Source organism: Ranitomeya variabilis, chromosome 1 (genome assembly GCF_051348905.1).
Source record: "Ranitomeya variabilis isolate aRanVar5 chromosome 1, aRanVar5.hap1, whole genome shotgun sequence".
Classification (NCBI taxonomy): Eukaryota; Metazoa; Chordata; class Amphibia; order Anura; family Dendrobatidae; genus Ranitomeya; species Ranitomeya variabilis.
The window spans coordinates 130,514,783-130,527,179 of NC_135232.1; the positions used below are offsets into that span (position 1 = coordinate 130,514,783).

Consider the following 12,397-nt stretch of genomic DNA (forward strand, 5'->3'; position numbering starts at 1 on the left):
CACGGCTTGCTGTGATTGGTTGCGTCGCCCATGTGACTGCGACGCAACCAATCACAACGCCGGAACGTAATTTTAAAATCCTGAAGGACCTGAAATTACGTCACAGCTTGCTGTGATTGGTTGCGTCCCGGTCACATGGGCGGCACGCAACCAATCACAAGCCGGGACTCACGTAAAGGAAAGAAAAGCGGAGAGGTGAGTATAGCAATATTTTTTATTTTAATTCTCTCTTTTACACATTTTTACATTAATGTTGTTTCGATACCGATACCCGATATCACAAAAATATCGGATCTCGGTATCGGAATTCCGATACAGCAAGTATCGGCCGATACCCGATACTTGCAGTATCGGAATGCTCAACACTATACCTGACACATCTGCATGTTCCTCTCAGCTTCCATCTCACAGGCAGACAGGGTTGTAATATTGTTGCAATACAGCAGAGCTATGAGAGCTGCAGCTTCTAACATGTTTGTTATGAGACAAAGTTCAGTTTTACTGTTCTTTGTTAGTTACTTGTCTCACACTGATAGTGCCCCCTTCATTTAAAATAACCTCTGGAGGCAGATTCTCGTGCAGATCAGTGTCCCACAGATAGATCTTAAAATCTCATTTACATTTAAGAAAAATATGGATTTCTATGGAATAAGACATAAGAACATCAGATTACAGATATCAAGGTACCATTTTATTCAGCTTCCTATCACCTACATGCCCATATAGAGGCTTGATCCTACTGACAGATTCCCTTTAAAACACTGTAATAATTACACGCGTCTGCTCATTGTAGCACTCTTTGTTGTAATACAATCTCTTCTTCCTTTCAGCTCAAGTATTCATGTTTTACCTCTTGCCTGGGATATAGTAAATCCATAGAGAGAAATATAATTGTAATGAAATTATTTTCATAAAAAAATGGACTACACACAACAGTTCACTATGAAAGACAGTCATTTTACTTAATAATCCGCAAAATACAAATTATACCTTGATACCAGCAGGAGAAACGTCTTCAATGTATCCATATATGTTCACTACAGACAGCTGAATAAGGTCCCTTAAGATATACAGATGTGTGTAACTTAGTTATATAACATCTTGCCATCTAGGGGCGACAAAGTCCAGCTTATGCCGCTGTGAGCCTCTGTTTCATTGGCTGGAAACGTTTAATCTCCCTCTTATACAAACTTTCCATTTAAAATACTAATAGAAATAAACTACACAAAAAAACTAAAATTATACATAAAACCAACTGAAGCAATCCAAGCTTTAACAGTAAATGGGATAAGTAGTACAAATTCACATGTAAAGTGATATAGAGCTGTTGGTAAGGAATGGATAACTGCTATGTTGAAGAAATGATGGCTATTGTACAGAAGTGTTCATTTCTGAAATTACATTCTTCTCGAAATCTTGGATTGCTTCATATCTTTGGTTAAAATAGGGGTGATTTACTATCTGGAGCAAAACAAGGGTAGGTGTAGCCTAAAGTAGATACCACAATGGTGTAATTCACGGAAAGCTAAACACACTGCAAGACGCTTGGCATTGCAGACAGATTCTATTGAAGGATTGCCAATAAGCATGGGCTAAAAAAGATTTGTTTGCCCAAAGTAGACTAATAATGCATTGTGAGTCAATGTTTCTTCAACACACCACTTAATAAAACTAGGGGACCTGTTTTCCAAGATCACCAAATTGGCTAAAATTAGTCAAAACTCACAACTCAAATGTTTCTCTCTACAGGGAAAGACTAATCATTCTCTTACTATAGACTATGCCAAAGTTTTCATAAACTGCTAATAATATTGTAGACTTACAACTGTACACACTCTGGTGTCACCATTCTCATCTCAGGCAATTACATCATAGCTACAGGTATAAATACATCTCTCAGCCATTGTGAATGAATACATCTCTCAGCCATTGTGAATGCCGAGCATACAGTTCGCCCTCTATTAAATTTTATGTGAGTTTTGAAAATAGCTGAGTTCTTCAAAAACCCACCAAAGTAGTTGGAGAGCGCAGTATATAAACAATCTACTCTTTGTTCATAATGGCCAGAAGATTGGTGGTCTTGTGATCACCATTCTTGAGAAGTGGGACCTGCACTTATCAGATATTTATGACATTTCTGAATCTGTCATGAATGTCTGAGATGTATATAACCTTTTAAAAGGGTATCCTGTGCTACTATACTAGATATGTCTAGGGGAAACTTGCCCTAAGATGTGTAGACCCATTTACATATGGAAAGGTCTATTGCATCTTGTCTATTGAAAGCATTAGTAATTGACCACTATGACCGCTGAACAAAAAAATTACATTTAAGTAGGATTTAAAGGTTCGACGTCTGGCATAAGACTTCCAGATATGTCAGTAAGAAAGTGACCAGCTTAGGAATTAGCAAATTCTTAATTATCTACAGGGCTTACTAAAGAGTATGCTCCTCTAGAGAGGAAGTCAAAGATGACTATTTATCTCACTCTAACCAATAGCCATAAGATAAATGTAATTTGCTGCTTTAAAAGAATCCTAAGTCTATCAAACAAAAATAGTTTACTTCAATTTTATTTTCTGATTAAAGAGAAAACTCTTCCCTTATTTGGCCCCAAATATTACAATAAATGACCCCCATTGACAATGCCTCAACTACACAGCCAGTGTGAAATACTGTTACAGAAAGAAATATTCCAGCAGTCCTTTATCAAAACTATTTTAGATTATAAAAAATGGAACACTGTGAAAAGGATGAAATCACAACTAATGGCACCATTAGAACAAATGAAATACTCTGTGTTTAGGCAACAGCCTTTATTCAGATTCAAGTGGCTTGTTAAAAAAAGGAAAAGAAAACATAAAGAATACATATAATTTAATTCCTGAAAGAGACACATGGTAACAACAACACACATCAGTATTGTTATAGCTATGTTAATGATGGAGGGGTAAATGGCAAACATGACGACATACAGGTATTAAAACATGACATCTCTTACGAAGGTTATGATTCATCCCTCCTCCTTATGGTTTAGCCTAAATAAGAATATGACATTTACAATTCTGAGAAAATTGTCTAAGAACTAAGTCTCAACTGAGGGCTTTTTTTTTAGAAAATGTGAAATTTTGGGATTTGTAGTGAAATGATAATGATAAAATAAATGCCACTCTGGTTATATCAAGCTGAAAGGGATTCTGGCAGCAGAATTTCACTCTCCAATTATATATATATATCCACATGTAGCTCTTTCAAAGACAAGCCTAGAAATACCTTTACATGGTCAGTCTGTTCCTCCGTTACTGCACAATCGGCTGTATATCTGAAGCCTCTGCCACTCTAGCTCTATTCCTCACCCATCCTTGCTTCTTCTGCCTTAACTGATGACTCCTTTGCCTGAAGTCACACAACATAGAGGCTGTCAGTCAATCAGGAGGGGGGTGGTGCTTAGTCGGAAAAAGAGCTGGAGTGACAGATGCTTCAGATCTACAGCCTCATTTGCATATCAATTCAAATGCAGTAACGAACCAGCTGGCTGGCCATCAAAAGTTATTCCTGTACTTGTCTCTTAAAGAGCTACAAGTGCACATAAATAGTTTGGATATGAAATCTTACTGACAGATTCCCATTAAAAAGAAGAATGCTGCCTAGCTTTCTGATATCATATAGTATGTGCTTAAATGTTAATACCCAATTGAGGCTCTGCCTCAAAAAACACCTTAAATACAAAGGGATTGCAATAACAACAAAAAAAATAGCGTTGCCAAACCAAATCTTGGCAAGGTACAGTTCAGTTACAAAATTATACTTTACAGAAAGTGACTGAATCACAAAATTGTGCTTTTTCTAATAAATTAGATCACCGTTCTCCCTTTATACCAGCAATAAGCAACTAACTCATTCCAGCTTCTGAACCACCATCCCAACATGTCTCCAACCGGCAGGACTGGCTAGAACTAGCATGCACGTAACAGCTGGAGTGGGACAGGGTAGCTAAACCTCATTTACTTCCTATGGGTTGGCTTCAATTGTTGAAACAACTGACCTTTCATCCATTTTTTTTCCGCGACTCTATTGGCTCCAGTAGTATCTTATCGACTACGCTAAGCTACAAATTGCACTTACATTCTAATTTCTGCTGGTTGTGTGACTAACAGTATTTTTGCACAGTCATTAATATGACAAACATCTTTGACTACTATGTGCTGTATGCATTGCTGAGTAAAGTTGCTAGGTAAACTTTCTATATGGCTATTTTTCTTTAATTTTTCCCTAGAAAGAATCCTTCAAAAAGGCAAATTACTGCTAAGAATACTCGTAAACTCGGTTGGTTATATTTGCATATTCTGGACACATCAAAATGGAAATAGAGTTCATATTATGCAATAGGAGTCATAGCTACAGGGCGAAATGGCTCTAGATTTGGATTCCATTTGTGCAATAAAATCTAATGTCAGATGAAAGTGAAGCCCTAAATGCACTGATTTATGTACAATGGATGTCAATTCACCCATGCGGATGCAAACAGAGGGTCCATTGAAATATTTGAACCATGGCGGGTATTCCTGCGATATCGCTGAATTTGGACCTGCACGTCAATGCAGTATTACAATACAGCTACCCACATACAGTAAGCAGCAGCACACATATTGTTCCCTCCCCACTATTAAGATAACCAAAAAAAATGCTAGTTCAATGTTTATTAGACTGCTGTATACAAGCATGTTAATTTCACAGATTTTTTTTTTTTTTAAGATTCTTAATATTATTTCATATAATTAGAAATACACATTTCAAAAACAAAAACGTCTACAAAGAGAAAACAGTTATTTCGATTAGCAAAAGCGTGAAATTCTTCATGGACCGATTTTTGGGAGATTGGGAAGGGCAATATTTTTTTTTTACTTTTATTTTTTACAAAAAAAAAAAAAGAAAAAGAAAACCCCTTCTTTTTTTAACTCAAGGACTGTTAAATATTAGCAAAGCTATCAAGAAAAAAAAAAACACATTTTGGCTTAAATTACCTACAAAAAGCCACAAATGTTTTGCAAACTTCATTTAACCTTTTTATATGAAAATAAGCAAAATGTAATGTACATAATTTATATTTCTATATATTAAGTGATGTATACCCAGAAATGAACAACAAAAGATGTAAACTATCAAAAACACCATTTAGTATGACCCAAAATTTATTCAAATAAGTGCCATATTATACTTTTAATATATATTTTTTGTAACATGCTGGTGTGTTTGATTAGTTTACATTGACTCGGCGGCCCAGCCTTCTACAGTTATCCACAGCCACCCGATGCTGGGTCGGTCAAACCTCTGTACATGTCACCATATGTTGCATAACAGCTGCTTTCTCTCATGGAAAAACATTTGCCAATTTTGGCAAAAAGTTTTCTTTATTTTTTTTGTCTATTTACATGTAAATAACGTTGAACCTGCAACATAACACTATCTATTGTAACATACATTTTGCAAAGGGAGCACAACAGTGAAAAAGAGGTTAGCTTCAAAATCTATTTTGTACAAGTGTTCTGTTTATAGCTTAAGTGCTAAGCTTGTTCGTTCAGCAGTTCACCTTACCCCTATAATGGATCACTGAGGCATTTAAAAGTACTTTTACAAAACAGAGTACCTGACTTTATTTTATCCCCCACACACGGCACATATAATGTATATCGACCCTCCCTCCCTGCCCGATTCCCATTAAGGTATAGCACACACACTGCAAAAAATTCTAATATATAATAACTGTATCATGTTGCCCATCCTTCAGAAAGCCGCATGCGCTTGACTGATGGGCTTTCTCTTTCATCCGGCGAAGGTCTGGTGAGTCCAATAGGGGAGTGGAAATCGTTCCGGTGGTCTTCTCGGTCACTTCCGTCATACGAACTGCTGCAGCTGCTCAGGCTGTCAACAGGAGACCTCCCCGCCTCGTGGCGCGTGTGTTGAGGGTATCCCGAGGGTGTGGTGGTACGGTCTCTAGGAGGAGAAACAGGTTCTGACTTGATGTGGAGGCTTTGAGTAGAAGGCAGGGAGAGATTTGTATTCTGAGATAAGTGAGTGCTAGTGCAAACTCTGTAGAAGGAAAGGAAACGCGGTTACAGAATGAGGAGGCTTAAGCCGCCTCTAAACTCACTAACACTCACAAAAAAGGACAATTTAAGCAGCTGGACCAACACTCTTATCATCTACAACTTGGAATCACTATGGTAAGAAGTCTTAGCAAGATGGCATGGCTTTAGGGCACTCTACTAACCAACTATGGTACCAACCACTTACAGTACTAACTGGTTTAGGCACAGACACATATTGAATCTTTTTTACTTTATGATTGATTTTTTTGTATTGGTAAGTAAAATAATAATTTGGCCTTACAAGACAACTAGTTTATTATTTATAGGGTGTAGACACATAGTTGTATAATTGATCTGCAATGTGCCGATACATACTACTGTGGTCATAGAGTGTGTCATCCTGTATCTCTACAGGCCTCTGATTTATTACAGAAGTACATATAGGTTTTAGTCAGAACCAGCTCTGGGTTTATGCAGGCCATTGTGGTCCCATTGGGTCCCTCTTCCCCTTTGATTTTCCCTCCATATTTTCCAAGAGCTTTCTTTTCTTTTTTTGCTGACGTGCTTTTTCTATTTTCGATGTGAGTTATAGTTTTGAAGGAAACCATTTATTTGACGAAGTGATGTACTAAAAATAGGAATACAAAATTCCGAAGTGTTTTTTTTTTACTTTTTTTTTTATTATGTTCACCTTATGGTAAAATTTACATATTAATTTTGTCCTGTGATTATGGTAATACAAAATGCATGTACTGTTTTATGTTTTACTACTTACTAACTGTATGGGATAAATATATATGTTATTCGTTTGGACAGTTACCCACACGACACAAATATGTAAAAAAAAATTCTTGGAGAGGTGTAATAATTTGAACTTGAATATATTGTTTTTTTTAATTGTTAAAAAATATTTGTCATTGTTTTTTACATTGTTTTGTTAGCTTATATGTATGTCATATGTTCCCAACATAAATCTTTTTTCCCAGGTGACGTTGGCTGTGGTAGTTGTTCAGGTTTGCCAGGTGCTGATGCCGGCCCTAGGTTTAATTGTATTTATTAGCATTAGAAATATATTCAAAACTACTAGCAGGGCTTCTGCGGAGAAAGCAGTACCTCCCAGAAATACCATATGGCAGCACATGGAATGCCTAAAGTTCCACAACACAGACTTATATAGTCCATTTATATAGTCTAATTCACAAACCCATATGTTATTTGCTCTTGATGTATCCTAGGCTACAATGAGCACAATACAGTTTGTGCACTTCTACTATAATAATCAATGGTTCAGTGCACATGAGATTTACTGCACTGATAGGAAACAGGGCAAGGTGAGTATGCTTTTCATTTTGTGAGTATCCTTGGGCTTTAATGGTCTTATAATGTGTGGGGGAATCATACTGTGTGGGGAGCTGAGGGGTGGAGGATTATACTGTGTGGGGGCCATCATATTGTTGGGGCATCATACGTTATTTGAAGAGCACAGTGTGTGGGCATTATAATGTGTGTGGGGGAGCTTTGAGGACATCATACTGTGTGGGAGACACCGTAGAGGCGCTGGGGACTTTGGGGATATAATAATGTGTTGGTGGCACTGTGGGATCATCATACTGTGTGTTGTGGTTACTGCAGGGACAAACTGTGAGAGGAGTTCACTATGGAGGGGAAAGGTCATTTTTTACACATCATGAAAGATGTATCGCAGTGAGTGATAACACAAAGGGTTTTTAGCAGGGTGCTGCAAAATAGAAGGGGCATAGTACATGATACAATTTATACCTTCCTGCCTGTCTCTAAAAGTTGGGATGTATGCCCTTCCGTAACTATACCTACACACCGTGAGCCCTCCTACACCAAAGAGAAATATATGTACAGTATATTTTTGGGAGGAACCCAATTAGACTTTAGCCATGGGTCCCCATAATTTTTACGCATGTTCCTGAGCAGAGCCATTAAAAAAAAAAAAAGAAGCTGATCAGTGATTGGTTGCTTTGGGCAACAAAAATGTTTTTCTTTTTTATACTTTTAATAAATGAATATCACACAGTTGGATACTGTAAAAATCATCAGATTACGATTTGTGTCCTAGAATTGTCCACAGAAGTAATTCGACACCCAAAGTAACCACATCTATAATGTGCATCTAAAAACCATGTGAACACTTACTGGCCTCTTGTATACTTTCATCTTTCAGATTTTACAGATAATTCTCATGAAGTTTAAATGTAAAACATAACATATGATGTCGCACAATAAGGTCATGAGACTAGCAGTGTCTTGTTTTGTGATATCTCATTAAGTATTGGTTCGTCTGAGAACTGCCCATAGTAAAAATAGATAAATGCCATCTCTTAGAAGCTGGAGGCTACATGTTCGGTCAGCTGCTTAAAATGTTGTGAAAAGTTTAAAACGCTTATCTCATTTTGGGATTGAAAGCCTGTGCATTGTCTTTGGGAAGTGCAGAGCCAAGTCAAAGAAATGTCTTACATTATTGTAAGAGACAGACACATAATCATGGCTGATCAGCTCTTGTGTGTTGGAGTCAAGGAAGGCAGGTCACTATAATCCTATAATGTACAGCCACATGACGCTACATGGAAGACATGGCTCAATTTTCTGTAGGAGAATTTGCATTTACTACAAAAAATGTGGTTGGTTTGGACTGAGCAAATTGTAATAGGTGCTTATTAGTGATGAGCGAGTATGCTTGCTCATCACTAGTGCTTATCAGAATACATAGACCAGGGTATGGCCAAATCAAACTCAAAACCAATTGAGATGCAGTAAACACATGCACAAATATTTAACAGCATTATCAAAAATGGTGCAACAAGGGATTCAAGGGGTTATTGATTTTGTTACATGGGTGGAATGGGAAAATACAATAACTATTCAACAGTTAACATAATTCAATAATTATCTACTTTTTTATCATTAAGCAGATTAAAAAAAACAATCATAAAACATTCAGTGTACAAAATTAATAATAATTGGGACTATGTGGCATTTTACATATATATTTTTTGATGATTACACTTCGGAGGGCCTCATATCCTTGTATTCTTCCACCTAGCAGAAATCCTCAAATACTTTGGGGGCAGTACTGGTTCTTCTTAAGAGACCAGCTAAGTATGGAATCTTATAGGCAATGACCCAAGGAAAAAGTATGCAAATGAGCACTTTTCATAGATTGAAACAAGCTCTGTTGCAAGTAGCACCTGCTCCACTTTATACTGATGAGCGGCAAACACCCAGAAACAGACTGTCTATAGAAGAGTTTCTGGCTCGGCATTTGTCATTCTCTCTTTCAGAGAACTAATTTACTTACTTTGCTCCTGTACAGCTATGCCTGAAGACTCCATACTTATTAGATCTCTTAAAGAAGGACCAGTGTTTCCCCCGCATTGCCTCAAAGTCAATGTTCTCAGCCACATAGACTCTGCTGTATACTGACGAGGCTGATGAGGGGCAAACAGCCAGGAACAAGTTGTATACAGATGAGTTTCTGGTTCGTCATGTGTCATTCTCTCTGTGAGAGAGCTAATTTACTTACTTTGCTCCTGTAGAGCTGTGTCTGAAGACTCCATACTTATTAGGTCTCTATAAGAATCAGTATTTCCTCCACACCACCTCAAAAGACAATGTTCTCAGCTACACAGACTCTGCTTTATACTGATGAGGGGCAAAAAGCCCGAAAAAGGCAGTATATAAATGAGTTTCTGGCTTGGCATTTATATCTGGTCACGTTGCAAGGTTTGTTATATGGTAGCAATTAAATTGAGTCACAGGGTAGATAGTAACCTTTCCTGTGCAGTACTTTCAAATAGTTCTTTGTTTCTGTGAGTTTGATCATTTGCATTCTAGATCAGATTTGTCAATATTAACTATTAAAGTACTCCCAGACAATTCCTAAGATTCCTATTACTGTTAAATATTTTTGTAGATAGCACTGACTGATGGAAATAGCTCATTTAGCAAAATAGTTTGTCTAAAAGTGCCACCTGCTGGTACACAGTGCACAATGCACATTAAACTGTGTCATATGAGGGCTTATTATTTATAATGGAAAAATCAAAGATATAAAATTGTAATTTACAATAGAGAGCACCATTATTACGTTATACATGTGCGTTCTGTGTGTAACGAACTAGAATATTTGTATATGTGCCAATGTAATTTGTGTGTGTCTGTGTCTATATAGCAGTACTAAATAAGTATGTGAACTCATGTCTGCATGTAATAGCCAAATATATGTATATGTATGTGCACATATTGTATATGCATATTGTATATATATATATATATATATATATATATATATATATATATATATATATATAAAAGTATATGTTCTTATATTGTATGTGTATATGTGAGTAAGAGTGAGAAAGAGTCTGTGCATATATGTATGTGTGTACATTTATGAATATGTGCATATGTATTTGAACATATTGTATGTGTATATGTGAGTAAGTATGTGCGCATATCTACAGTGGGGAAAAAAGTATTTAGTCAGCCACTAATTGTGCAAGTTCTCCCACTTAAGAAGATGAGAGAGGCCTGTAATTGACATCATACAGTAGGTAGACCACAACTATGAGAGTCAAAATGAGAAAACAAATCCAGAAAATCATCTTGTCTGATTTGGCAAGATTTATTTTGCAAATTATGGTGCAAAATAAGTATTTGGTCATTAACATTAAAGGGAACCTGTCACCCCCCCCCCCCCCCAGGCGTTTGTAACTAAAAGAGCCATCTTGTGCAGCACTAATGCTGCATTCTGACAAGGTGGCTCTTTTAGTTATTGTACGTTGCACTGCAAAAATAATCGCTTTTGAATTTGGTCCCTCATACCTAGATCGTCCAGGGGGCAGGTCTTTCCCCCCTCATTCAGACACAACACAGCCATCAATCTGTGAAAAGGGCGCCGCCTCCTCGGCGTTATTCAGTTGTCCAGGCACTTGCAGCAGGCAGAGTAAACAAGACATCAAGTGATGTCAGTGGTCGGGCAGCGCGAACTGCGCATGTCCAAGGCAGAATATGACCATGCAGGCGCCTGGACAACTGAATAACGCCGAGGAGGCGGCGCCCTTCTCGCAGAGTGACGGCTGTGTTGTGTCTGAATGAGGGGGGAAAGACCTGCCCCCCGGACGATTTGAAGATACGAGGGACCAAATTCAAATCGCTTATTTCTGCAGTGCAATGAACAATAACTAAAAGAGCCACCTTGTCAGAATGCAGCATTAGTGCTGCACAAGATGGCTCTTTTAGTTACAAACGCCTGGGGGGAGGTGACAGGTTCCCTTTAATATGACAGAGGTCAAACGTTTTCTGTAAGTCTTCACAAGGTTGGCACACACTGTTGGTGGTTTGTTGGCCCATTCCTCAATGCAGATCTCTTCTAGAGCAGTGATGTTTTGGGCCTGTCGCTGGGCAACACGCACTTTCAACTCCCTCCAAAGGTTTTCTATGGGGTTGAGATCTGGAGACTGGCTTGGCCACTCCAGGACCTTCAAATGCTTCTTACGATGCCAATCCTTCGTTGCCCTGGCAGTGTGCTTGGGATCATTATCATGTTGAAAGAATCATCTATGTTTTGTCTTCAACGCCCTTGCTGATGGAAGGAGGTTTGCACTCAAAATCTTACGGCCCCATTCATACTTCCATGTACACGAATCAGTCGTCCTGGTCCCTTTGTAAAGAAAAATCCCCAAAGCATGATGTTGCCACCCCCATGCTTCACAGTAGGTATGGTGTTCTTTGGATGCAACTCAGCATTCTGTGTCCTCCAAACATAAAAAGAAAATGATTCAGCTCACCCTTATGATGGTATTCTCACAGACCATAAGAAATTTGATCCGAGCACGGAAACGTCTCTGCTTTACACCAGGTACATGTGCAGGAAAATGAAGGTATCCAGCTCAGGAAATAAAATCAAAAGTCTTTATTTGGACAAATTTAAAAAGTAAGCTGCTTGACAAACCAGTGCATACTGGAGGAAGGAATTACTTGAATAACTGGACGTGTTTCGAACACGTATAGTGCTCTTAGTCCTCAGTTATGGACTAAGAGCACTGTAAATGTTCGAAACGCGTCCAGTTATTCAAGACATTGAATAACTTTTTAAATTTGTCCAAATTTGTCCAGATTTTATTTCCTGAGCTGGATACCTTCATTTTCATGCACTCCTCCAAACATGACGAGTTTCATTTCTACCTAACAGTTCTACTTTGGTTTCATCAGACCATATGACATTCTCCCAATATTCTTCTGGATAAACTCTAGCAAACTTCAGATGGGCCCGGAC

At 37.9% G+C, this 12,397-nt stretch overlaps 1 protein-coding gene across 20 annotated transcripts in view; it reads right to left on the reverse strand.

The window, feature by feature from the left end:
• Positions 1 to 4,686: 4,686 nt before the first annotated feature.
• MEF2C (myocyte enhancer factor 2C) overlaps positions 4,687 to 12,397 on the reverse strand; it is a 356,157-nt gene continuing 348,446 nt past the window's right edge. For 13 of the 20 annotated variants that reach the window (XM_077288831.1, XM_077288814.1, XM_077288784.1 and 10 more), the window contains one exon: positions 4,687 to 6,091. In XM_077288831.1, coding sequence (XP_077144946.1) covers positions 5,770 to 6,091 — 322 coding nt within the window. In that variant the 3' untranslated portion in view covers positions 4,687 to 5,769. The remainder of the gene's footprint in view (positions 6,092 to 12,397) is intronic. The other 7 variants (XM_077288903.1, XM_077288928.1, XM_077288912.1 and 4 more) reach the window with 2 other exon arrangements.